At 53.6% G+C, this 27,804-nt stretch overlaps 1 protein-coding gene across 3 annotated transcripts in view; it reads right to left on the bottom strand.

The window, feature by feature from the left end:
• Positions 1-27,804, bottom strand: part of EPHB2 (EPH receptor B2) — a 164,051-nt gene that overhangs the window by 79,647 nt on the left and 56,600 nt on the right. For all 3 annotated transcript variants that reach the window (XM_090268759.1, XM_090268760.1, XM_090268758.1), the window contains exons 2-3: positions 24,965-25,029; positions 21,390-22,074 (exon numbers count right to left, since the gene is read on the bottom strand). In XM_090268759.1, the coding sequence (XP_090124885.1) occupies positions 21,390-22,074; positions 24,965-25,029 (750 nt within the window). The remainder of the gene's footprint in view (positions 1-21,389; positions 22,075-24,964; positions 25,030-27,804) is intronic.

The raw sequence follows: 27,804 nt of genomic DNA, 5'->3' as shown, positions 1-27,804 counted from the left end.
TTGGTGTGTCAGGATGTCCGAGAGTCCCCCATTTGAGCCTTCCCAGCCATGGGGTGAGATGACAGGCACTAAGTGATACCTTAGAGGAGATTAAGAGACAAGGAATAAGATGTAGCCTGGATGGGGGTGGGACTAGGGGGCAGAGAGGTGGAAAAAGAAATTTCCTGCCTTGACATCTCCACTGGAGTTGGTTGTCACTGGAAGTCCCCACACTCCCTGCTCCCATCTCCACCCACGGGGAGACTCCCAAGAGGCAGTGCTTCCCCACTCATTTTCTGAGAACTCTGAGAGGCATAGGTTGAGGGCCAGTAGAGACCTCTGGTTTAGTTCCTTCTTTGACCTTTGGGAAGACTGAGGGTCAGAGAGAAGAAATGACTTGCCCCAGGTCACAGAGTAAGTTAGCAGTGGCCCAGTATGGGGGTTGGGGGAAGACAGGTGGACCTAATGCTCCTGGAAGGCAGCCAGAAGGAGGTGGCTCAATAACCAAGCAACCAGCTTGTTCCCTTCCCTTCCCTCCTCATTGCCAGGAGGCCCAGGGGACAGGACAAGGACCAGAGGTTAGGGAAACCCTGCTGTGTGATACCGAGCTGCGTGCTTCTGGCTGCAGCATGGCCTTGGCGGCATCTGGCTCCCTCTCCTGTCTCCTGTGCCTCTTCCCTCTGGCTAGTGCCCAGGTCTCTGGCATAAGAGCCACTCAGTCCAACCTGCTTCCAGGCCCTCAAGGCCCTTTTCCATCTGTCCCAACTGTCTGCTCTGTTCTCTCTGCTCCTCCTGTCCCCATCCCAATGATCTCAACACCACACTCAACGTTGTGCTACCTCCCTAGCACGCAAAGCACTATAGTATCCATGCCAAATTTTCCTGCTGGAATGCTCTTCCGCCCATCTTCACCTGGCAGACTTCTATTCAGCCTTCAAAGCCCAAAACAAAGTTTGTTTCCTCAGTGCAGTGTTGCTCCACCTTCGGAACTGATTTGAGCTGGCCAGACCTTCTTGGGATCAATGTATCGCACAGCATATACCTCTAACTCGGCACTTCTCAGGTCAGGGAAGGGGTCTCATTCTCTTATTCTTCTCTGCCTGGCACAGAACAGGTGCACAGCACACATTGGGTCTTCTCTTGCTCCTGGCTTATCCTTGGTGCCTAACACAGTGCTATACATTCTTAAAGACCAGGAAGGAAATTTGTTCGATGGCAAGAAGCAGAAGCTTGGAGTCAGAGACCGACAATCAAATCTCGGCTCCTCTGTGTGATCTGGGAGATGTCTCCTAACCTTGCTGGGCCTCAGTTTTCTCATCTATAAAATGGGAATAACTATGTATACCTTGCAGAGAAAAGGTAAGGATTCAATGAGATAACCCACGTAAGGAGCGTGGCACATAGTAAATGCTAAATAAATGAATATATATTTATATGTTACATGTGTTAATATGTCGTATATTAAAAAGAATGAATAAAGACTGCAGTTCTCTGGAAACTTGTTCGCAGGCACTGATCCCTTAGAAAAACATCTTAGGAGGGTTTCCGTCTGACCTGTAGCCATCTCTGCACCCTAGCCTAAGCTCCACTTAATTGTCTTGCTCTGAGGGTGCGGAGTAAATATTCCAGGCCAGCTGGTGCCTGGAAACCGCCAATTGCCAGGGAGCAGCTCGTTAATTTTCCCGACTCTGCACACAGACCCCGCAGCTTCTGCAACTCATCTTGGGAAATTGAGTGGAGCGGGTCAGACCCAGGCCAGGGGTCGCAGGAAGTGGGGCTGGGAGTGCCAGGGGACTTGAAAGGGCCTGCAAAGGCACCACTGGGAAGCTGTCCAGGCTGAAGGAAGTGGGCCTGGAGCTGCCGAAAGGCAGATGGATCCCAGGCCCAGCCTGGCCCTGCCGCCTCTAACTCAGCTTTCGAGTCTCCACTGGTGGGGAAGAAGCCCAGGGCCTCATAGCAAGACTGGATGTCCACCAGCCCTTAAGGTGGCCAGCTCTGGGGGCTAAGAGGTCCCACACCAATAGCGGGGAGACAGTGTGGCATAGCGGTTGACAGCATGACTCTGGAGCAAGGCTCTTTGGATTTGAACCCTAGCCCTACAAGTTAGTGATGTATGTGCCTCAGCTTACCTTTCTGTAAAATGAGAAGAATACCCATGTCATAAGGGTGATGGGGGAATTAAATATACTCAGAAGTATGCTTGGTATATGGAAATCACTCAGTGAATGCTAAGTTATTATTATTATCCCTTCATCCTCATTTGAAAGCATCCTACTTGGAAGTTCTCATCTGCAAATGTGACCCTGGACTTGACTCCGCAGGGACATACATTTCAACACATACGCTAGCTCCAAGCAGTCTGCCTGGGGTCCTTATGGACTGTGTGGAAGAGTGTGGTGATAGATGTGTGCTGTCTGTCTGGGCCCAGAAGGAAGAGTGGCAGCTCACAGGCCTATCACATGCCTTCACTGGGACATTTCATTCACTCAGCAGATCCTTATTCAGCTCCTGCTCCATGCCAGAAGAGGGCTAGGCCCTGGGATACAAAGGTGAACAAAACCAGACATGGTTTCCCTCTGGCGTCAAGAGTCCAGGGGGAAAGGCCCTCATCAACTGTTTGCAAATGATGTCAATTTAGAACTGTGCTGAGAAGGGGCGGTGGCCCCGGCAACACTGTCAGAGGGCAGCCAGGCTCCCCATCCAGCACTGTTCGCTGTGTGACCTTAGAGGGTCACTCAGCACAGCTGGGTCTCTATCCCCCGCATCCACGATGGGCACAGTGACACCTTTCCTGCCTGAACCGCTCACCTTTCTTGGAATTTGCTTTTCTTTTATGCCCCTGGCCTTTGCCTAGAATGCTCTTGCCCACTTCCACTTGTTGGAGAATAACTCTTCATCCCTAAGCACCAGCTCAAATGTGTTCCCCGCCCCCTGCAAACATCACTCCCACCTCTGTGCTACCAGAGAATTCCGCAGAGCACTTACTATTACTGGTCACTGCCATTGTTCACAGCTCTGTCCCTTCAACTAGAAGCTCCTGAAGGGCATGGCTATACCTTTGCCCTCATCAACACCCAGATGGGCCAGACATTGCCTTGCCCATGTCACAGACTCAGTCCACAGAGGCTGAGGCAGGCGGGGTGCTCACACAGATGACCTTTTGACCTCCAAAAGGTTGGTCTCCTAGTATACCTAGGTCTAACTAGTATGCTCGGGTCCAAAGGCCTGGCTTTGATTGCCGTTTCTGCTACTCCCTATTTGTGCTTGACCAAGTTGCTGAGCCGTCCTGAGTCTTGGCCTCTCTGTCCATAAAATGGGAATGCCACAGAACGAAGCTGTGCAGAGCCAGAGCCCTAGCATACAGCAGGTGGTCAATAAAAGCCATTTCTTCCCTTTCCTTCCTTCTTACGGTGGCACTCAAGGCCAGCAACTGTGCCCTGCACGGCCCAGGTCAGGTAGAAGGTTCTTACAGAAAATACACGGGCAGCTATCCTAAGCAGGGCCCAGATGATCAAGACGGAGGGGAAGAAAGGAAGGTGGCAGGTCTGTCCCAGCTGGACTTGGTGCCCACAGGTGTTCTGTGAAGAAGAGGACCCATGGCTCATGTGTGTCGGACCACCCAGGGTCCCTAGCTCCTGCCGCTCCCCTGCCTCGCTGGGAAGCATTCCATCCTCCCCTGAGCTGAGCCACCCGCCTATTGGTGCTGCAGCCTGAGTGCTGATAATAAAGGCACCTCTGTGTGTCTCTGGGGAAGCGGGGCTGGGGGCGGCGGCGGTGGGGGTGCCCACAAAGCTCCCGCAGCTGTGTGTTTGCAAACAGGAGAGCTGAGCTGTGCAGAGGGGCTGAAAGCACTAATTGTCTTTAATTAAAGGAGGTTGGAGGCAGCGCAGGATTTGACAAAAGAGATTTCCAGCCTGTTAGCAGCTTCAGCCTGCACTGGGGTTGGGCCGCCCAGGCGCAGCCCTGGCTTTGTCCCGGTGGGGCCTGGCCCCATGGAGAGCACAGCCAACACCTGCCTGGTGGGGGTGGGGATGGGGGCCAAGCACTAGCAGTAGGTCCGTGCTGAGAGAGCCGGACTCCTGGAGCCTGGGAAGACGTCCCCTGGTGAAGCCCCTCTCACTCACCCATTCATACACTCAGCAAGCACCGCTGAGCACTGGCTATGTGTCAGGCCAGTGCTCAGAACCAGGGAAACAGAGAGGTAACAGTCCCTGCGTTTTAAGGACTGCTCATTCTAAGAGGCTGCATGGCACAGAGACTGGAGCACAGACTAGCAGCAGCTGGCCTGGGTTTGAACCCCGTCTCTTCCTCTGACTAGCTGTATAATCTTGAGCAAGTCTCTTCACCTCTCTGTGCCTCACTTTTCCTGCCTATAAATGAGGGGATGATTAAAAAAGGCACATACTTGTAGGTTGCATGAGGATTACTGAGCTATCACAAAATGTTTGCCTTGAGCACTTTACAGACATCAACTGGTCATTCAGTTCTTCGTTTGCCCAACTCTCCACCTGGCTGGAGTCCCCAGGGGCACTTCAGTAACAGGAAGAACCAGGGTCTAGGGGGCTGGCTGGGTTCCAGTGCCAGTTCCGCCATTCACTTGCTAGGTGGCTTCCCAGCCTCAGTGTCCCCACCTGGACAATTCGGGCTGGGCAGGGTGGTTCGAGGGAGGGTTCTGTGGGCATGGATGTCGACGTGCTTCCTCTGGGGCCCTGGGAATGGAGACGCCTCTGCAGAGCCGCCTTGCTGGGCTCCTGCTCCCGCTGCATACAAATGGGCTCAGCCTCCCACCCGGCAGCTTCTCAGCTCACTCCCTTCTTTTGTCTCTCTCACCAGGCTCACCCTCCCAGATCCTCAGACACATCTGCAGGCCCCTAGCAGGGACATGTGCACTGATGAGCTCTCTCTCTACCCCTGCCCCCACACCTGCCTCATCCTCGCCCTCAGCGCCGCCCCCCCACCCCCCAGTAGAATCTCAGTCTCTGCCCTCCTCCCACGCTGGGAGGCTTGCTGACCCCTGGGTCCGGGGTGGGCAGGAGGGAGGCTGCTGCTCACAGCTGGCTGGGCTGGGTGGTCGCAGGACGCAGGACGGTGGAGGGAGGGACAGAGGGCGAAAGCGTTCGGGGGCCAGACTTCTCAGGCCGTGGGAGGGGAGGTCAGCTCCTGACATGGAGGGCCCACGTCGGGCCACGAGGGGAGGGGCAGGTCTGGAATTTCCACTCTGGGGGGTATTGCGGGAGGTTGGGGGACGTTTACCCAGCACCCACTCTGGGCTGCAGTACCTCATTGAATCTATTCAAAGGCCCTGATGAGCAAACTGAGGCTCAGAGAGCATGGGTGTGGTTCAAGGACACAGAAATGGGTCATGCCAAACCAGGGTGCCACTCTGGCATATTCTGAAGTCCCTTCAGAATTAACAGGCTAGGCCCCCTGTGGCCAGCATGGGACAGAGGTGACCCGAGAATGTTGTGGACTCTGGGGGCGCCAATCCGAACCTGCATGCTTCTAGCCCTGGTGGAAAAGCGGGGGGCTGACCACGAATGCTCGAGACCCCCTGGACTGACAAACTCTAAACCAACCAGGCCCTAGGCTGAATCCCCAGCTATGGCTCCCGCTGAGGCCAGCCCCAGCATCACTGGAGGACTGAGGCCCTCCAAAGCCCCCTAGGCTGACCTCTTCCCCGTGACCCCTGATCTCCAACCCCTTCATCTGCCCCCATGCTCTGACCTCAGTGGTAAATGCGCTCTGATCATGGCTCTACCAGCCCCTCAGAGGCCGAGGGGGTGAACCCCCCTCACTGATTAGCCTTCCCTTGGGCTGTGGGTCCCCTGAGGGTAAAGCCCATATCTTCTGTCTTCCATAGCCAGCCCTGCGCACCTGCTTGTGTCAGGCAGAACCCTGGGTACTCTTCTTGCTTAAGATCATCACCTGGGCCTAGCTTGGCCCTTCCAAGCCAGTTCTCCTGTCCCCATTTTACAGATGAGGAAGCAGAGACTCAGAGGTGGAGGCACCTGCTTGGGGCACAGTGGGCATCAGAACCAGGGCTCTGTGAACACGGAGCCCATGCCGGCCTTGAGCCAGGCCTTACCTGGGCTGGGCTGCTCAGCACAGGCATGTACAGCAAGTAAACCGACTGCTAAGGAGATTGTCTCAGCCTGGCTGATGACTCCATTGGCTGGACGGCAAGGAGACTGAAGCTGCTGTCCTGGTGTGCGGGTGCCCGTGCCCCTCCCCGAGGGAGAAGTGGGGGCTGTTTTGGACTCCAGCTTGACCCCTGGGTGTCTGGGTTGTGGGGCCCACAGCTCACCCAGGGCCCCTGATGTGTCCAGGCACCAGCCAGTTGTCCCCTGCGGCCTAAGGGAAGAAGGTGCCGGGGAAGGGTGCGGGTCAGGGGTCAGGGGGAGAGAGAGACACAGAGAGGACTCGAGAGAGAGAGACAGAGACGGAACGAAGGGCAGTAGAGAGAGGATGAGACTGGAAGCCGATCAAAGCAGAGACACCAAAAGACAAGAAGAAAAAGAGAACAGAGAAGGAGGAGGGGAGGGAGAGACAGAGGGAGGAGGAGGGAGGAAGAAAGGGGAAGGCGAGGAGTCAAGTTCAGAGGGAACAGCGGGGCAGGAAGGGATGTGTATGCAGTAATGGGTAGAGCTGGCAGGGCCAGGGCTGAGCCTGGAGAGGCCTCCACTGACAAGGGGCCCCAGCTCAGAGTAAGGGGAGCTGAGGTGGGGAGGTGGAAAGGTGGGGGTGGGGTGGGGGTGATGGTAAGGTCCCTAGAGAGGGCTGTCCTGCGAGCTCTGTCCTAGCTGTCCTGGCCAGATGCACCAGCTGTGAGGGAGGGTGTGAGTGAGTGAGTGTATGTGCGTGTGTGTGTTTGTGAGTACGTGTTTTCAGGCCCAGGCAGGTGTGGGAAGCAAACTGGGGTGTCTTTTCTTGCTCTCTGGGGTTCACATGCTCTTCCCATTTGTATTCCCGAGAACTGAGCTGAAAGATTAATTCATATTTAATATGGTCTTCGCTGGCAGAATGGGAGTTGGTGATGATTTGTTTTTTGTTTTTAAATATTTATTTACTTATTTTTTAGAGAGACAGGGAGAGAGGAAGAGAGGGAGAGAAACCTCGATGTGAGAGAAACATCAGTCGGTTGTGTCTTGTACACACCCCGACTGGGGACCAAACCCGCAACCTAGGCATGTGCCCTGACTGGGAATTGAATCCGTGACCCCTCAGTTTGCAGGATGATGCCCAATAAACTGAGCCACACTGGTCAGGGCAGTTTTGCTTTTTGTTTCCTAAAGGCACTTGGTAAGGAAGAATAGATCAATTGGTTGATTTTCTCCATCCATCCATCCATCAATCCATCTACCCGTCCACACTCACCCACTAAGCACCTACTATGTGCCAGGCAGCATGATGGGACAGAAGTACCAAAACACAAATACAATACACTGATATCAGGCACTGGCTGTGGCAGCCCTGAGTTGTGGCAAAGGTCTATGAATTCCTGAGTTTAAATGCTGGTTCCATAAATAAACATGCTCTGTGAGTGTAGGCAAGTCCCTTTGCCTCTGGAACCATTTCTCACTTGTAAAATGGGGTAGCAGTTCCTGCTCCCCAGGCTTGATGTGGGATTTGAGGAGACAGTGTACGTGCTAGAGAAATGCTGGGTCTCTAATGTGCATTCTCAGACACTGGTTTCCTATCTGCTGTGATTGGCCAGGGACAGCCAGGGGATTCCCAAGGCTCTACAATCCCACCCCGGGGGTGATTCTTACTAAAGATGCTGAACATCCGAAGGCTGTCAACTCTGCCAGGCCTGGCAGGTGGCCACAGCTGGGCAGCCCTGTGGGGCTCCGTGGTGGGAGGTGGGTCTGCCCTGCCCAGCCCAGGCAGCTGTGGAATGAGGATGGGAGGGGGTGGGCAGGTGCCCTACCCCTGGAAGCCCCAAACTACCCTGCCTCTCAGGCTCAAGCTATTTCGGCTTGTCCTCCAGGTCTCCGCTCAGGTACCCCTTCCCCAGGATTCCCAGGCTGGGTGTGGTGCCATCCCCATTTCCCAGTCCCCCTTGTGGGTCCTCACAGTCAGTCCTCAGCTCCCCACTTTACACACGCCACCCCCTGTGCATCAGGGTCTCCTTGTCTCTCTCCACTGTGAGCTCCTGGAGGCAAAGGCCACTTCAGATCCCCCTCTGTGCTCAGGCTCAGCGAGAGGCCTGGCTGACAGTAGGCTCCAGTTATTCCCAGAGGGGCCGGGGCATTGGCTGGTCCATGGGCTGAGAGTCAGACCCTATTCTACCTTGTGCTCCTGGGAGTGGGAAGAGGCTGCTGCTTTTTCCCTGAGGACCCCAAATCTACCTCCTCAGATCCTACACCCCACCTTGGGGAGGGGGCTTTGGAGACTCTCCTCGCTCAGGAGGTAGGGAGTGGGGTCAAGGAAAGGCAATGAGCTCTGCTGGAAACTGGCCTTATGGTTTTGGGAGCCTCAGTTTCCTTAGCTGTAAAACAAGAGGGTAATTTTGCGGTGCTGGGTACGAAAGGGCATGGTCTTGGTCTTAGTCTGATGACCATGCCAAGGAGTGGTTAGTGGTGGGTGGTTTTTTAGACACTATCTCTTAGGGGCGGCCCTCTCCCCATTCCTTAGTGTGCCCAGTACATCATATATAAAGCATTTTGCAAATGAAGTTTCATGACAGTAGTCCAAGCCTGCAATCAAAGCAACCCCTTGGAGCTACTCCCAGGTGGAAATTCTGGCCCTCTCCCCACCTTAGGCAGACAATAGTCTGGCTGCAACCTCTGCTCAGTCTAGCTTTGGGCCCGACCCTCCAAGCCTCAAATGGGGGACCAAATAACACAGCTGGGCCATCGTTACCCAAGTACCCTTATAGGCCAGGGTGGCTCAGTATTTGTCAAGGCCAGCCTGCCTCTCTCCTCCTTCCCTTTTCCCCAAGCTGGATTCTGCAGGGTGTGGGGTTCTCCTCTCCCCTGGGATGTGACATTCACCAGCATCACTTCTGGTCCCATCTGCAGCGTGCCTCCCACCCCCCATCCCAGGCAGCTAATCCCCATAAAGCCCAGCACAGGGCCGGCATGATGAGCAGGTCCGAGCTGCCTGCAGCTCCACCAGGCGTGCTCGGAGGGGCTGGGGCGGGATTCGGAGCGGCTGTCATTCTCTCCATCCGCTCCTCTAATTGGATTCCCAACACACAGGGGTCAGCAGAGACGCTGGGGAGAGGAGAATCAAAGGGAAGGGGCATCCAGCAGATAAAGAGAGGCATTCTTCCTGGGCCACAAAGCCTGCAGCGTGAGGGGTGGGAGGGGACCCTGTCGAGGAGCTGCCCATCTGGAGGGGGAAGCGGCAGGGAGTGCCCGAGTGGGCGGCAGAGGCTGAAGGGCCTGCTCTCCTCCAGCCTGGTGCTGCTGCATCTCTGCTCACACGGTGCCTGGGGCCTGCACGCCATCCGGCCCTCTGTGGGGCCTGGGCATCCCTCAAGGCCCGGCCTCCTACTCCTGCCCTCTCTAGGAAGCATTCTTGAAATGGGGCAGGGAGGCTCAGGAACCAGCCGGACCTGGGTCCGGATCCTTGCTTGCCACCTGCGGCCCGCTGTGAGGTTCAGGGAAGTCCCTGCAGTACCCTGGCCTCAGTTTCCTCCTCTGGGAGATGAGGATAATGCCAGCCGCCACAGAGGGCAGTGACCAGGATGAAATGAGGTGACCTTAGGCAAGTGCTCGGAGCACAGGTCCAGTGCACAACAGGACCGCACAGCCCACGCGTGCCCAGTGGCTCCTCTGCAGGCCTGTCCCTGCCGACTGCTCGGGGGCACTGTGTAGACACAGCCTCTGTCCCTGGAAGGAGGTGAAAGTGCTACATAAACCTAACACCTGGACAGACGTGAGAGAAGTCACTATCCCCAGCCTCGGCGGGGCCTCGTCCTCACATCTTCACCACCCTGTCCTCTTTGGCAGACGAGAAACTAGAGGCTCAGAAAGTGAAGGGAAGTGCCCAAGGCCACACGAATAGAAAACGGTGGAGCCTGAATGAACTTGACCACAGCCCAGTGCTCCAACCGCACCCCACCACGGCACCCCATGCTTTCCTGCGAATGATAAACAGATTCTGTGGGTACGTGTTCTGCACACAACTAACAAGGGAGGTGGGCCGGTCAGAGCCAGCGTCTTGCTGTAAACTGGGCCCGGTTTGTCTGAAGAACGTTGGGACCACTGGCTTTGGTTCAGGAAAGAGACATGAAGAGACCCTCAAAAGGAATTTCTAAGAGACAGAAAATCAATGGCTCTGACATCCTGCCCCCTAGAAAGTGTGTGTGTGCATATGTGTTTATCCCACACGCATACACACACTCCACCAGTTGATCCAGTACACGTACATGCACACACACATGCTCATAAATACCCATTTTCAAGTGCACATACATGTGGTCTGATACAATACACAAATGGACCCATGCACACATATACTCTGTCTTGATGTCCTTGTGGGTGGGTGTGCACACAAGCACACATGCACACACACACACAGCTACTTGACCCAGGACATGTGTACCCAAGGACACAGACAGGGAATTCCCCCACCCCAGGGTAGATGCACTTATTTGATGTGGGACATGTGTTCCTTTATAGGTACGGGTTCAACTGATCCACCACACGCATGAGTATGCTACTCCCTACACACACATGTGCTGGGGCACGTCAGAGAAACTCAGGAACACATGAATACGGGGACAGTAATGACTTGCAGCAGGCTCCAGGGCGGCCTGCACGGGCAATGGCATGTGCACACACAGGCACACACACTCCCAGCAGGCCCAGTTCACACCCTTACACGCCTCATGGGGCCGGTGCACACGCATACACTGCGTGCTGGGGAGCTGCTGCCTTGAACCAGCACCTGCGAGCGCGCACATCCCTCCTGGGCCTCCAGGGAGCTCCCACAGACAGCCAGCTCTGACAGCAGGGTGTGGGGGGAGGGCAGCCCAGGCCAGGGTTGCCAGGGATACGGATGTGGGGCTCTCAAAGCTGCACAGCCCGCCCAGGCAGCGCAAAAAGGCCAGCGACCACTCTTGGGTCTTTAAAATGTTGCTAATCAGATGGTGATGCCTTTAAGGGAAGAAACTTAAGTCTGATTTCCTGGAAAGGGCCAGGGTAACATGAGGCCCTGGGCCCAGAATTTGCAGGGGACATAGGTGGGAAATGGCTCTGACGGGCTCCCAAGCCCAACCCAGCCCTCTGCTCACGCTCTACCAGACAACAGGCGCTACATGGCCTTACTGGCTGTGTGGCCTGGAGCAAGTCACCTGCTCTCTGAACCTGTTTCCTCATCTGCAAAAGGGGATGGTAGTAACCCTGAGCATCCAACCTCCACAGGGCTCTGTGGAAAGATTGGGAAGGCCTGGAGAAGGACAAAGGGCATGAGATACCAGAGAGGGTAGGGGGCCCAAGGCCAGCCCACTCCTCAGGGAGGCCCTGCCCCACCCCCACCCCCAGCCAATTCTTCCGTATGATTGTCAGGGGCTGGTTCTCATCCCACCAAGCCCACCCACACATCATTCCTTTTCACACAAACCATGCATCCTCTGGGCCATGAAGAACTCTTCCCGGAGGCAGCCTACCCCTTCCCACCCAGGATGGAGACTCAAGGGGACCCTGGAGTCTCAACCCTGCAGGGGTGGAGGCACAGACGAGGTAGGGAGCTTTCATCTTAGAGACAAGGGGCTCCAGAGAGAGCCCAGGCCTCAGAGGCTGGAGCACTGGGTTCCAGTCCCAGCTCTGTCCCCGAAGTCCATGTGACCCCAGGGAAACCAGGTCCTCTCTTAGCTTCAGGTTTCCTTGTCTCTAGAAATGGCGATAATAACCTTTGCCTTGTTTCTCTTGTGTGGGTGTCCTTCAGATCAAAGTATCTCATAGGGTGAGCCCCAATCTACAAATGCAGCCTCTAAGCTTTTCTGGAACAAGGCAGGGTGTAAGTAAATAAATAGTGTACATATGTAAGACATTATAATTACAAATGGCACTTCCACCCCAAGCTATGAGAAAAGGCACAAAACAAAACAATGTGGTACAGGGTGATGAATTCTCATTAGAACTTCAGGAGGCCTGAGGTCTGCTGTCAGCTCTATACCTGACAAGGGTAAGGAACCTGGGCAAGTCACCCCACCCTTCCCTGCCCCGAAGCCTTAGTAGGGATCAGATGCTGGTTTTAGAGGGGCTTTGTAAATTCTGCCAATAAAAAATTAACAATATAATGTCCTTCCTCCCTCCACCCCAAGGAAGGCAGTCTGGGTGGGGGACTCAGGCTTTGCCAGGCAGGTCCCAGTACAATTCTCTAGCCTGCTGTGTGGCCATGGGCAACTCCTTTCCCCCTCTGGGCCTCAGTTTTTCCTCTTAGGTTAAAGTTTATACCTGGAGGCTTGAGTAGGGAGAAGGAGAGAAGCAGCAGGATGGGGTCAGAGGAAAAGCGCCCCAGGAGGGAGGTGCTCCAGCAGGGTGGGTAGAGCCCAGAGTGGGACCTATGAAGACAGAGCCAGCTGCCACAGAGCAATGAAAATCTCTTAACCACACAGAATTGTTAACGGCTCCCAAATCCTGTTGTACCACAGGCTTAGAAAGGCTTAAACTGTTAAATGCATAAACTTCCTCATTAAACGGGCCTCTCTGCCAGATCCCGAAGCCCAGCCAGATGAAAGGCAGCAGCTGGAGGGAGGGGAACTTCCCCAGCTGTTTATGGTCCTGCTGGAGGGTTCTGGAGGCAACCTGCGCCCCGCAGCCCGGTGAGTTCGGGGGTCTGAGGCCAGTCTGGGGCCAAGAGAGGACAGCGCAGGGGCTGAAAAGTCTGACGGTCTCAGTTCAAATCCTACTCCTTCCTGTGTCACCTTGGACAAGCTGCTCACTCTCTCCGAGACTCAGTTTCCTCTTCTGTAAAATGGGGATGATGATCCTTAACCCTGAGGGTGACTGAGAGTCACTGAGACCCGGGGTGAGAAGCTGCCTGGTCCATGAGTACCGAATTCCTGCTACAAAGCCTATCTGACACCTTTGAGAAACAGAAGAAATCAGAAGTGGGGGGCATGAGAGCACACACCTGCCTCTGACACCCAAAAGGGATGTCACCATTGTCCTCAATCTGTTTCCTGATCTGATGGGGTATCCAACAAGGTTCCTGTGCAAAAAGGGAGCATGAGCTGAGTACCCAGTAAATGCTGTGCGGGGGATGGGGGACTCCCATCTCTGGACAAGAGGTTAGCCAGGGTTGCGTGGGCCTCCTTCCCAGAGGCCTGTGTCCCCTCGGCACAAGGAGGGACTTTCCCACTGCTGAGCCTTGGCCCTGGCACCCTGCTCCATCCTGCCTAACATCCCTTGATATGAAAGCAACTCATCCTTTAAGGCTCAATCACAGGCCTCTCTTTTCTCCCAGGAAACCCCTGTGGTTGTCCCACTGGGGCAGCCCCCTCCTTCCCCACAGTCCCGCCGGTGAGCCCCTCCGTGGGTTATTTGTCAGACTCTTTTCACTTCTACCACCTCGGGGCTGCCTCAGAAATCCAGGAGGCATGCAGCAGGGCAGAGTGGACGCAGGCTCCGGCCCACTCCTGGTCCAGGTTCACAGTCTGCCTCTGCTATTTCCTAGCTCTGTGGCCTTGGGCTACTTGCTGACTGTCTCTGGACCTCAGTTTCCTCATGTGTCAAGTGCAGCTAATTCTATCAGCAGAAGATGCAATGAGATAATGCAGCATACACAGCATAAACCCAGGGGTGGGCACACAGGATACCCTTCACCCCCAGCCCTGAGGAGACTCTCAGGGCTCCTGCCGGTCTCTGACTCACTCGGCCCTGTGGCAGCAGAGAACTAAACCCTAGTGACCCCTCCGCCAAGAACCCCTCTCCTCCAACCCCCCACCCCTGTTTTGTCTGACGGTCAGCAAGAGGCCAGTGTTAAAAAAAAAAAAATCAATATGCTTTGTGACCATCTCTTTCTAAATGAGTTCCTGCACTCAGTGTCTCATTCTCCAAAGCCCCAGGACAACAGCTCCTCCTCCAGGAAGCCCACAGCTCTTCCTCAACTTCCTCCTCAGGGCCCAAGGCTATAGCTACGGAGAGAGCAGTCTCCCCGAGCCCAGGCTGGGAGCTCCGGGAAGGCAGAAGGGTCTTCCTCACCTCTGCAGCGCCCACACCTTGCCTGGGGACCAGTGCACAGTAGGCGCCTGGGAGTGCTGTTTGAGTGAAAAATGAAGGAGCTTTTAGGAAGATCTGGAGCCAAAATGATCCAGTATCTCCTGCCTATACCCCTGAGGGAACATGAAACCAGAGAGGAAGAATCACCCCATGTCCAGATATCCAGATCTTTCCAATTAGCTGCCTCTGAGAAGAGAGAGGGCTAAAGTAATACTCTAACCCTTCCCAGGAGCACCCACACTGGCTGCCTTGGGGCCTTTACACTTTCCCCTCTCCTGGCGAATTCCTCACTCAGCTTCCACTTGAACAGCCCCCTTTTCTGGAAGCCTACAAGTGACTACTGTGGCTCTGGATGACACTCCCCTGGATGAGTTGGGTGCCTTTGTCCACCTTCACTGTCTGCACAGACATCTGTCAACATCTGTACACAGGGTCACTCTTCAGGGCAGAGGCCATGACTGACCTTTCCAAGGACCCAATTGCTGGCACATGATAGGCGCTCAGTGTGTGTTAGCTTCCTGGTCCTCCTCGAAGACATCACCAAGCACCCAAGGACCAAAAACCAGAAGCTGCTGTTCAGTGGGTGTCTAATGGCTTGGATGGCTGAGTACATGGACAGGAGGACCAACGGATGGACAGATGGACAGAGAGTTGTGAACAAGAACAGATTCGGAGAGAATGTAGGAAAGGGGAAATAGGGGAGGGGGGACTCCCAATTTTTAGGACCAAAGACCTGAATAGGCTGAGTGCACTGGCCAGGTTCCCCCTCCAATCCCCTTCCCCAAAGGCTGGCTTGTGTGGTCTCAGCCCTGGCCTGAGCCTGGGGGTCTAGAGGGAGAATCTATCACCCCTCTCCCTCCCCCAGCTGGGCCTCTCCACTCTGCCCTTGAACTTTCTGTGTGTGCAGAACTTTCTGTGTGTGGGGGTTCTGGGCCTCTCCTTCCATCCAGCATTCCAACCTTCACACCCTTTCCCCAGCCAGTACAGGCTCTGCCAGCTGGCAGGCTCCCCCCGCCTCACTCCGAGGCTGGCCGTACCCCGCCCCCGCAGACACATCTGGGCCACTGGTCCAGCCTCTGTGGGAAGGGCTGAAGCTGAGAACAGGGTGGGAAGGAGGCTGCCCGGAGGGAGAGCTGGAGAGAGCCCCTGGCCCTTCCCTCCCTTGGCTAGGGAAGCAAAGGACTGTGGGAGAAAACAAAGCCACGGGGATAATACCTCATGCTGGTGAGCATGCAGGCAAACAGGCACTCTGCAAGCTGGCTGTCAGGAGGGTCTCCCAGTCCAGACTTGCTGGAGGCTAATTTGGCAAAGTGTGTCCAGAGCTCTAAAGAATGTACATACCCTTTGACCCCACAATTCCACACCTGGACATGCATCTTACGCAAATACCAGCAGCAGTATAAAAAGACAGAGGGACAATGACATCCATCCCTGCTTAACCATCCCAGAGAGTTAAGATGGAAAAAACTGCAAGCAATGTATGTGTCGATCCTAGAGGACGGGCGGGTGAATCACGGCGAACTACCGTATGGGATTGTAAGAGCCTCCCCAAATGATACTGTAGATCTAACATGACATGGAAAAGTGTCCATAAAATATTAATAAGTCGAAAATGCTTTTGCATTTTTAGCAGGGATTCATTTTTCTTCTTACAAAAAGGTCAGTATGTGTATATACACACAAATACACCTAGAAGGATCTATAGCAGTCCATTAACAGTGGTTATCAGACTTTAATTTTAATGTGATTTTAATTATCTCCTTTTTGCTTATCAGTAATTTCTAACGATTCACCAAATAACCTGTATCACCTTTGTGATAAAGATATGTTTTTTCTTCCTCAAAATAAAAAGCTCCTTAGGAAAGAAAAAAAAATTCACAGGCAAAAGACAGAGTTCATAAAAATCCTTATTCTTATTTTTATGACACTTTTCTAGGTATTTTCTCATTTACTCTGCACCACAGCCCTTCTGTTTACCCTGTTTTACAGATGAGAAAACAAAGGCTGCAAGAGGGTCAGTGCTAGCTCAAGGTCACACAACTAGTACAAGGCAGAGCTGGGGTGGGTGGGTTGAAACCAGGTCTGCAAAGCCAAGGTCAAGGAGGGGCCATGGGTGGGAGAGAAAGTAAGGCTGGGGGTTGCCAAGCAGGGCAGGGAGGAGGAGAGGGAGAGGCTGGGAGGAGAGGTCCAGCAGCTGGGAACTGGGAAGTCTGAGCTGGAGCCAGAAGATCGACATATGCCTTCACCTTCCCCCCTCTACACCCCCATCCTCCCCCCCTCTGCTGGCTTGCTGCCCCTCTCCCAGTCCAAGCTATTAAAAAACCCTGTGCCCCCATATAGATGTGAGTCTGCCACTGGGAGGGAGGAGGGCAGGGCCCCCAATAGTGGCCAGATTGGGGCTCTTGATGGGCATGGACGAGTAGGTAGAAAAAGACAGACCAAGGAAAATAAGGACACAGAGAGGAACTTGGAAAAACTGAGGCAGGGGCACATTCACAATCAAACCCATAAGTATCTGGAAAGAGTCAGGAAAATGGTGGGAGCAGGTACTGCAGAGAAAAATTTGAGAGCTATGTTCCTGCCGGCCCCAGCAGATCTGCGGGTGGCAAGACCCATCGGGGACTGTGATCCTGAGGAGATCAGAGACTGGAGTAGGGGAAGGGGGCAGAGTTCTTCTGAAGGAAGTCCCAGGAATCCCCACCTGGCAGCTGTATGGCCAGTGCAGGCCCAGATTGAACACTCAATAAACAGTGAACAGGTGGATGAATAGGGGAAAGTCATGCCCTAGTCCTGTACCCCCGTAAGTCACATGACACCCACCAAACATGCTCTGTACTGTCACACCTCAGGACCTTTATGCATTCGACTCCTTGACCAACGATGCTCTCGTTTCCTTCACCCATTCAACTCTTACTTATTCTTCAAGGTCTAGTTCAAATGCCTCCTTGAAGCCATTCTAGATTCCTTGCCAGAAAAAAATGCCTTCTTTCTCATATTCTCAAAGAGCTTTGCCTGGATGGAGCTAATTTCTGGAAGGATCATGCTCTGCCTATTCCCCATGTGTCTGAGTCCCCTGCTCATCCAGTAGTCACTGGAGCCAATCGCTGAGTCTTGGGCACTCTCCTCCAGCTTTCCCAGGATGGCTTGTCAGCTCAAATGATTTGACCTCCAAGAAGCCTTCCTGAATCACCTGGCTAAAGCAGATCTTCCTTTGGATCTCTACTGTTGCACCCTATTTTTTTTTTCTCGTTCCATGCATCATAGTCTATAACTATTTTATTTCTTCATTAACATTTTCCATCTCTATTTTCTCCCATTCCCCCACCCAGACTAAAAACTTTGGGAGGGCAATGAATGTGTCCACCATGTTCACGACTATGTATCACAGCACTGGCATGTGCCTGGCTCATGGAAGGTACTCTGTAAGTATCTGTTAGAGGGCTAAACAGGGTGCAGATTGTAGTCAGTACATGCTCGTTGGGTGTTTGATTGGCTTTTCCAGGCCCCTCTCCTTCTCACTGCGCCCTGCACACAGTAGGCACCAAGAAAGCTGGGCCGATTCACTCAGTTGAACCATTAGTTCCATAAACTACTCAGTCCACTGGGACCTCCCACCTTTCCTTAGCTACCACTGCCCACCCCTGGGATGGTGGCCACTCCGCATGAGGACTCCTAGCCCTACCTGCCAAAGAAACTTTATCCTGCCTTATTTTCTCTAATTCTTATTCACAAAGTAATGGATTCTTTCCTATCAAATTATGTTTCAATATTAAATGGGTCTTTACAAACCATACCCTCCCTGAGATTCTGCTCACGTCCCCTTTCATGCTTTAGGGTGGATGCTCCCTGGGTGGGTGGTGAGGGGCTGGGCCTGCGGTCATCATCTGCCAAGGATGTGTTATTACATCGTGTGTCTGATGAGCAAATGGTCCTGTCACAGAAGCATCAGGGCTGCTTGCTTTAAAATGCTGATTCTTGGCTCCACCTCAGAGCCAGACCCAGGAATCTGCATCTTAACGAACTTCCTAATGAATTCTGAAGCATAGTAAAGGCTGAGAATCCCTGAGCTAGAGGATGAGAAAGCTCTTTGCCAACATCTCAGATGTGAGCTGTAATCACCGTTCCCACACGTCCTGGGCCAGCAGGGTCCATGCCTGTGGGACTTGGGTTGGAGCAGCCCCACACCTGGGTGGCTGCGGCGCAGGCCACTGCAGCAGCTGGTGTCCTTCTGGTTCCCTGAGCTCATTAATCATACTCTGACTGGCCTCTATTCACACCCAGAGGTTGGCTGGGCTTGGGCCTTGGGCAAGCTGTAGGCTGAGGAGGAAGAATTGGGATAGAAGGGAGCCAGGGCTGGGTGTACACCCTGCTCCAGCATTACCTCGGAGCCCTACTATGTGCAGAAACCTAGACTCGAGAGAAGCTACCTGGAACAAGCAGCCTCTAGGACGGCCCCAGAGAGTGGCTACACCTCCTGGCATTCACACCCAGTGTAATTCCGTTGCCTGGAGTATGAGCTGAATTTGGTGACTCGCTTTTAATGAAGTGAACATGGCAGAAGTAATGTCATTTCTGAGATGAGGTTATGAAAATACTGTGGCGTTTGTCTTGGGTACTCTCCCACTCTCTTGGATCCCTTGTCCTGGGGTAAGCCATTGCATATATGCGAGGACCGTGTGGTGACGAACTGAGGCCAGCAAACAACCATGTGAGTGACATGGAAGCAGAACCCCTCCCCAGTCGAGCCTTCAGATAAACCTGCAGCCTGGTGGCAACCCCAGGAGTGAATGAGCCAGAGGCAGCTACCTAAGTCTTATCTGGATTCCTGACCCTTAGAAACTATGAAATAATACATATTTATCATTTTAAATTTGGGGGCGACTTGTTATGCAGCAACAGGTAACTCATACACCTCCTCTCTGGGCACCCTTCCAGTGAGTGACAGTTCTTCCTACCTCCGTCCTTGAGCCCTTAGCCATAGCCATAGCAAATAGTTTACCTGTCCCCCTAATGGCCCACACTGATTCATGTCCCCAGGTCTTCTGTCATGCAGATCCATCCTCCCGATGGCCAGGGCCATCCAGTCAACATCTCTCTCTCCCAAGAGTCCCAGCTCCAATGTCACCTCTTCTGTGAAGCCTTCCCTCCTTTTTCACTTCCATTGCAGCCTGAGCAGTTCCTATTAAAGTAAGGCTAACATATCACCTCCCTCATTCATTTAGTCTGTCCCGACTGGGAGCTCCAGAAGGACAGGGCTACAGTCAGATTCTTCTCCGTCATACCTGATGCTTAGCACAAGGTCTGACACAGAGCAGGTGCAGGGAAGCTCTGATGAGTGAATACGCAACAAGCAATGAGTGACTGATTCTATCCCCTCACCCCCAGGTCCTGCCATCTCCCAAGGCTGTGCAATTTCACACTCAAGTATAGAAACCCAGATCAGTTATCTGCCCCAAGAAACCAGCCTTTCTTCTAGCTTGCCCATTTCTTTTCTGGGTCCATCACCTCCCTGCAAGCTGGAATTCCCTGTTCCCTTTGATCCCTCCCCTTCCCCCTTTCCTGTCCATGTCCACCTGTCATCCCGACCCCCTGTCAAACATCCCTTGACCCTACTTTTCTCTTCCCCAGCAGCGTGGATGCCAGTCACTGCAGTAGCTTCCCCACAGGCCACTGCTTCTGTCTCCTGTACCTCCATGTATCCCCCCAGGGACCTTTAAAATGCCCAGAGGGCAGGAGCAGGGAAACTATGGAGACGGTGGACATGAGAACATTTTGTAAAGATGAGAACCATTGCAACCACCCCTGGCTAAATTTTCACTGGCTCTTCAGGGCCCCTGGAATAGGGTCCAAACTCTTAGTTTGACATTTGGAGCATGCCAGGGTCTGATTCCAATGGGAAGTCACGAGGAGGAGGAACAAACAGGCTTCCAATCTTCTATACCACCACCATCACCATCACAGCTCACCTGGCAGAGTACCTGTGTCCGGCTGGGTTTTGTATACATCATCTCATTTATTCAACATTCATTAAGCTCTTACTGTGTACTAGAGGCCATAATAAGTGCTTTACAGGTCTTAAGTTGTTGAATCCTCACAACCACCATAGGAAAGAGGGTTTCAAACTCGACCCAGGACAAACAGCTAATAACCAGCAGAGCTGGGCTTTGAACCCAAGTGCCTACCTTCACAGCCTTCTTATCACCATGCAGGACCTCTTACAAACTTCTTAAGTTTACAACCTACCTTTGCGATTCTTTGCCATAATCAAACACTACCTGGAGTATTGTTTAATGTTTCCCTCAAATTAACTTAAGCAGCATAGTGGTTTGGGGGAGGGGAAGTTTGGAATCCCTCTACTCTATATGAGCGTAGGGCTCTCTGAGCCTCAATTTCTTTTTTTTAAAATGTTTTTTAAATTTTATTTATTAATTTCTTAAAATGGCATTTTCCCTCACAGGGTTCTTGTGAGGATTGCAGGAGTTAGACACATCAAGTGCCCAGCACACGGCGAAGTCACGGTCGGGAGGCCTGGCTCACAGTGGAATGTCGTTTCCCATCTCTTTACATTGGAAGGAACCACGTGACCTGCTCTGCGGCCACTGAAATGAGCATGGAGTGATGTGCGGGCCGTTCCAGGCAGAAGCTTAGAGCCCGTGTACAACCTGCCACACTCGCTCCTGCCTTCTCCCTGGTGATCATGACATTCCAACGGTGGCTCCTCCACCTGGTTGGCTCCCAGAAGGGAGGAATCGTCCTAAGCTGACCCCCAATGGACAGGGAGCAGTGAGAAACAAACTTCTACTGTTTTGTCATTTCAGCATAGCCTGGCCTATGCTGACGAATACAGAAAAAGCTAAATAAATGTTAACTTATCAATGTGATGACCTATGCATTTTCTTAAGAAGGAAACTGTATCACTTTTGGACATGAAGAAATAAAGCACCACTTAGCATCAGATAATATTCATACAATAATTAAAACGAGAAAGTTATCCTCACCTGACTAAAATCATCTTGCAACCCCCTATAGTACCTCCAAGTACCCTCATCCATCAAGAAGTGCTGTTCAAATGCCTCCCTTTAAGGAGCTGAACCACGTCTGTGGCCTGGGAAAGCCCTGCCCACATGCCCCACGGTCAGCTCCAGGCCACTGCCCTTGCCAGCCTGACCTCCCGGCCGCCAGGCCCAATACCCGCTCCATGCATCTGCAGGGACACCGCGGCGCTGTGGCTCTTACCTCGGCAGACGGTGCCGTTCTCCACGGCCTCGAAGCCCGCTTTGCACATGCAGCGCCCGATGGGCACCAGCCACTCGCCGTCCCCGTTACAGTACAGCTTGATGGGCACGTCCACCTCCTCAGCATTGGCGATGCAGCTGCCCCGGGCAGCCACCAGCGAAGTGCTCTCAGCCCCTGACAACGTCTCCTGGAAGATGGCGCCATTCTGGATGATGCGGGGGCACTTGCGGTAGAAGACGCGCACCGCGATGAGGGACATGCAGCCGCCATAGTCCTGGAACGCCAGGTAGAAGCCGCTGCGGGACACGGGCCCGAAGCTCCTCACCTCGGTGTTGATCTTCATGACCCGGCCACCCAGGTCCACCTGAGAGAAGCTCTCGTCAGCTGCGATGGTGTCCACCTTCACCCACGGGTTCTCCATCCAGTTGGGAAAGGTCTTGGTGGCCGAGTCAAAGTCAGCCTCATAGTAATAGAGGTTGAAGGTCTCCTTGCAGGAGCCGGGCACACTGGGGATGCTGCTGCAGTCACGGACCGAGAACTTCATTTCTACGTGGATGCGGTGGGCGCCGCGGCGCCGGATGAACTTGGTCCGTAGCCAGTTGTTCTGGCTCGATTCAAACACATTGCATACCTGGTATGTGCGGATCGTGTTCATATTCTCATCGTAGCCACTCACCTCTTCCCACTGTGGGTGAAATGCTAGTCAGGTGGGGGAGGGAGGGGCTTAGCCCCAGGGGATGCCCAGAAAGGAAAGACACAGACCCCACCTTAGGGAATCCTATGGTCTGACTGGGGGCAGACAGGCCTCTTAGAATCAGGGGCCTCCAAGTCTGATGGGGGAGACACGATCCCACCTATGACAGAGCTCCCAAACTGAGGTGGAGACATGGCCGTGGCCTGAGAAATTCCTGTCTAGGAGGGAGACATGCCTGTCTGATGGCAAGGGCACATACCCTGCTCCTGGTATTCCCCTAGTCAAGATGGCAGAGGTGGTCCTTACCCCCTGGGGTTCCCTGAGAGCAGATGTAGCTTTTTGCCAGGGGACCTACCAGTCTGGTGAGGGAGACAGAACTTCTGCCTGTTGGAAGTTCCCCGTCTGACCAGGGAAACACAGTCTGTGCCCTCAGGGACTCTTACCCAGTGGAAGATGAACCCTCACCCCTATGACTGGGAAGAGAGGACCCTTCTCTGGACAGCAACCCAAGATTTAGGGCCAAAAGTGGCTAAGATGGTACCGGGAGGGTGACCTCCCACCCTTCCTGCCCTGGGTAGGAGCTTCAGCATCCTCCTGGCCCCAGCTTGGGCCCTCACAGCAGCTGAGAGTTCCCAAGCCTCACGGCTGGAGGGGGCCAAGGTGGGCCCTGGGAAGTTGGGACTGGAAGGGCACACGACCCATTCTCTCCTCAGGGACCCCCAAAGGCCATGGCCCCTTGTAGTGTTGAGCCTTTATTTGCACTGTGCCCTCCTCAAGCACCTCTCACCCTCTCACCCTCTCCGTCCATCCTTTTGGAACCTCTGGCAGCAGGCTCTGCCCTGGCTGTGTGTTTGCATTCACCAGGGACAATCTGCCTGGGTGGGCACCAGGCATCCCGGCCCCCTTGCTCTGGTCTCCCTGGCAGAGCTGAGAGCATGTTGAGGGTCGCTACTGTTCCCCTCCCTCTCTTGTGTCCCCTTTGGTGGTGGCTGGCTTCACCCGGAGTAGATAGCCCCAGAAAGGGTAGACCCAAAAGAACTGCAATAGCAGAGCACCCCCTCCCACCCATGTTGGCCCAGGGGCTGAGGGCTGATAGGATTTCATATACTTTGTCATGTTTATCACACGTGGTGTGTATGGTTATCCCCATTTTACAGGTGAAGTAATAGAGACCAGAGAAGTGAGTTCACTTGACCCAGGTCACACAGACCCAGACCCGTTCAGGTGTTTGCCCACACAGCCTCGAAACATGAGGACCCAACAGTGGCCTTGGGCAAGTCACTTCCCCCCTCTGGGCCTCTATTTCCCCAACTGCCAAATATGACTATGGTGGGGGTGGGAGGATTGTCACTCTCAAGTGGGTGTGCTTTGTCCTTCTGTCTCCCTCCAATTCTCTGGGCCAAGTCTGCACAGAGCAGAGCGGTAGCAGCTGGCCCGGAGAGGGATGATGCTGTGAAGGGTGAGTGTGTGTGGGGAAGGCTGAGTGAAGCCTGCTGGCCCAGTCTCTACTTCAATGGCGGCTCTGAAGCTCCTTACATTGCATTTAATTTTTTTTTTCTTTTTACGGTACCATGTGACAAAGTCAGCCCCTTGTTACAACCACTGCTCTTCTTCAGAACTTAATTAGAGCACTTAATTAGAGCACTCTGCCTTTCTCCCCTCTCTCTAATTAACATGCGGAGGCCCTGCAGCCTAAACACCCCAAATAATTGCGTCCGGGGGCCCTGCAGCCGAGCCTGGCCTCATTACTGGCAGGGTGGGGCTGTGGGCCCTGCCGCCTTCACAGATGGAAAATTGGTGACAAGAAAGAGCTACAGAAAGAAGCCTGACCCTGGGCCCTGCCTATTGAGAGCACAGGCTTTGGGGGAGTCTTGAGGGGGTTGAGTTATGCAGCTTCATGGGGCAGCAGCTGAGTCCCAGCACAGATGCCAGGGTTGGGGGAAGGGAAGGGATGGGCTGTGGGAGCCCAATGCCCTCCCTAGAGACCAGGGGGATGAGGGAATGATATTAAACCTGATGACAGTGACAATGACAATGGCAATAGTTATTGTAACTACTCATTATTGGGAGCCCGCTCTATGCCAGGCACTGTACTAGATGCTCTGTAGGAAAACCCCTCAAGAGTCCTGTGAGGACATTATTAGCACCATGTTATAGATGAGGAAACTAAAGTTCAGAGAGGTTAAAGAACTGGCCCCAAATCACAGAACTGGTGAGGGGCAGAATCGGGAGAGAATTTCAGGAGTCTTAGCCCACAGCCTGTATGCAAGTGCTGGGCTCGTTGGTGCAGGGAGAAAGAGAAATTGGAAATTGGGCCTGATCTTGCCCTTTGGGAGCTGCAGACTACATGGGCTCAGATTACTGAGTGCAAGGAGGTGTGAAAAGCTCAGGGAGGGGGATCCTTGTGTTAGAAGAACCCAGAAAGGGGGCCCATAGGACTCAGTCACAGCCCTGGGTAGAAACCTGAGTCCTGTCCCTTACTAGCTGTAGGGCCCCTGGCAAGTGGCTAGAACTCTCTGAGCCTCAGTTTCCTCACCTGTAAAATGGAGGTGATTCCTCCCCCTTTGGAGCAGAGGTGATATGTGGAAAGGTGCTTGACATAAACTGGGTGCTCAGGAAATGACAGTTCACTTTCCTCATCTTTAAAAGGGGACAGTGTAAGTGCCTACTTCTGAGCCTCACCCTGAGGATACCATGGGCATGTTGTCATGGTAACTGGCACTGCACCAATCGTAGGGGGCCAGGTGGGTAGGGCAATGAGAGGCTTGGCCCTGGGCTCTGAAGGAGGGAAAGGGGCTGGGATGTGAGTGGGCATCTAGGGCCTGCAGCAGAACCCAAAATGCTCTGGGGGACCAGGCAGGGTTTGGAGCCACTGACTCACCCCTGATGGAGGATGCACAGTCCAGCCGAGCTCTGCCGTCGCTGTCGTTGAGTCCATCAGCGTTTCTGTGGGGAGAGCAAAGGGTCACCACCCAGTGCACTGATCGGACCTAAATTGGCCCCTTTCAAGCAGTCATTCAACAACTATTGATATATCCTGATGCCTATCCTGTACCAGGCCCTGTGCTGGGTACGCTGAACAGAAAACAATCAATAGAAAGACTCTACTGTGGAACAGGTCAGTCTGAGAGTGGAAATGAGGTATGGTCACAACTAGCTATGAGCGAGTAGGTGGAGAGACCTAGAGGGTCACAGCTGGTCCTTCCATGCCACCGAGCTCAGTGTGAGTGGGCGAGAGACACGTTTGCTGCCATTCTCCCCTTCTGTGCCCAGGGCAGGCACCGCCAATCAATCCCCATGCGCTGTGGCGGCATGATGCATCATCTCACCACAGTGCTCTGGGAAACTAGCATCCATCATTTCAGATCCTATCCCTGGTGCAGCCCAACCGCCTCGTTCTGTGCACAGAGCCATTGAGGTACAGAGAAGGGGAAGAGACTCCCTGAGGATCACATAGGAGTTGGTGGCAGAGCGGTATGTGTAGGTCCCCTGCCTCCTACCCTGTAAACTTCTAGACACTTAGTTTGAGGGTCACTGGATAATCCAGACGAGGAGAGTGGGGGTAGGGTGCTCAGCGTCCAGGCCGCTCTGAAGATCGCAACGGGAGAAACAAAGTCTTGAACTAGGGCTGGGGCGGTGGGGATGGGAGGAAGCATTTAGCCAGACATGACCCCAGTCAGACCAGCAAACTGACAAGAGAGGATGCAGCAGTGTCCCCATGACGGTCAGTGGCTTGTTTGTGGTCATTGTGTTCCTTTGCACTGGGGGCTGGCGATGGGGGAAGGGAGGTGCCAGGGATGGTGGAGTCCAGTGCCAAGGGCGTCTTTTTGATGGCGAATTGGAGGGAAGTCCTATTGTGCTGATTTGGAGCTGAAAAAAGGGTTCCTTTTCACACTCCGAATGCTACAGATTTTTCTTCCTGGAGAGAACAAGGACTGAACTTTTAACCTGTTTTCTCTCATCGGCCTCAGCCAGAGACGCGCCAAGCCAGGCTCTCTGCCTGGGCCTGAGGAACAGCTGCTAGGAGCTGTGTCGAACAAGGGAGAGGAGAGACCCTGCTTGGGATGAGAAAGGGGTCGGGTGCAAGCCCGCCAAGCAGGTGGCCCCACCCCTCAGCTGGATTCCTGGGCTGACCCAGAGGCCAAGCCCTGGAGGATTCCACAGCCCAGGGGAGGGACTGCGAACTGACATCCTCACCGTATGGGTGGAAACTCAGGATCAGGGAGTGCAAACGACTTGCCAAAAGTCATACACTAAGAGCTGGTGCTGACTCCCAGGGAGCTCAGACCAGGGGCTCCCACTGCCCACTCTGTGTTCCGCATCTGGAACAAGCAAGGGAGGATCTCAGAAGGACTGGAAGTCAAAGGCTGCCTGGTTCACAGACAGGAACAGACTAAGGAGTGTGAAGTTTGCAGACCTCTCGGAGAATGCCAGTCTGGGCTTTGCCTGGAAGCCCACCTCTATGAAAGCTGTTCCCCTCAGGGCTGTGGCCAGTGGGGCTGTGGCAGGAAGGGACACAGGGCCATTTGCTTTTCAATGATGACACCTCCCTTCACCCTCTGAAAAAAGGGTAGGTAGCAGAGCAGATAAACTAGGGTTTGGGAGCTCAGAGAGACTTCGATTTTAGTGAACCTGCTCTGCTGCCTACCTGCTTTGTAACCTTGGACCCGTAACCTTTCTAAGCCTCAGTTTCCTCACCTAGACAACTGCCACAATACGTTCTGAGTGTAGGTGGGAGGGGGGACTAAATGTGATGGGAAGCGGATTAGCTTGGAGCCCAGCACAAAGCAGGTCCTGAGCAAGCGACATTATTCTCTCGTAGATTGAGTGTGGTGTGTTTGGGCTGACCCAGCACCTGCACACACGCCATTTACTCTGAACTCATTAGGTGGCCCCTGAAAGTGAAAGTGGGTCCAAAAGGCTTCAGTTTAGGCTCTCCTTCCCCCACCCCACCCCAGGTTGTGCTTGCCAACATCTGACAAACATCAGTCTCTTGCCTGATGGCCACAACCTCTGGGGAGCCCTTCCCAGTCTGTCTGATGCTGCTTTCCTGGAATGTCATGAGTTCCCTTTGTTCCTCTCAAACCAAACACAGAAGTCAAACTCAGTTTCCCAGGGCATGGAATAGTAGTTCTTGTCTCAGGAACCTGGGTGGGTCCAGGAAGTTGAGCCCTATTTTCACCACCAGCACTTCTTTCCTTTTCCTCCAAACACCCCAGACATCTCCCCTCTGATCCCAAAAATCTACAAAGGGAGAAAGCTCATGTCCTTGACGATTTTATTAGGAGCCAGACAACCTCACCAACATTCTCGCTACCTTGCAAAGAGATAGGGGTTACTGTCCCACTTCACAGATGGAAAAACTGAGGCTTCCAAAGGCTCAGAATTTGCCCGGGGTTACACATCTATTCCATTCATGAGCTTCTCAACAGTTGCATAGAATGGGTGGTGCTTTCTCTCACCCCTGTACCTCACAACTCACACGTACTGTTCCTTCTGATTTTCTCCCCCTCCACACCTTCTTTGTCCACTCTAAATCTCCTCATCCCTGAAGTCTCAACTCAGGTCACCTCCTCTGGGAAGTCCTCCTGAATCCATAACACCCCATAGCTCTGTCCTAGCACTTGCAGATATTCTGGGTGGGAACTGACCCTGTCTGCCAGGTTCTTACGGTGGTCTGTGGTTCTCCAAAGGGTAGGTGCTAGGTCCTGGTTCTGAGGG

Source organism: Furipterus horrens, unplaced genomic scaffold (assembly GCF_987537825.1).
Source record: "Furipterus horrens unplaced genomic scaffold, mFurHor1.1.pri manual_scaffold_3, whole genome shotgun sequence".
Classification (NCBI taxonomy): Eukaryota; Metazoa; Chordata; class Mammalia; order Chiroptera; family Furipteridae; genus Furipterus; species Furipterus horrens.
This window is presented reverse-complemented; position numbering and strand designations above follow the sequence as displayed.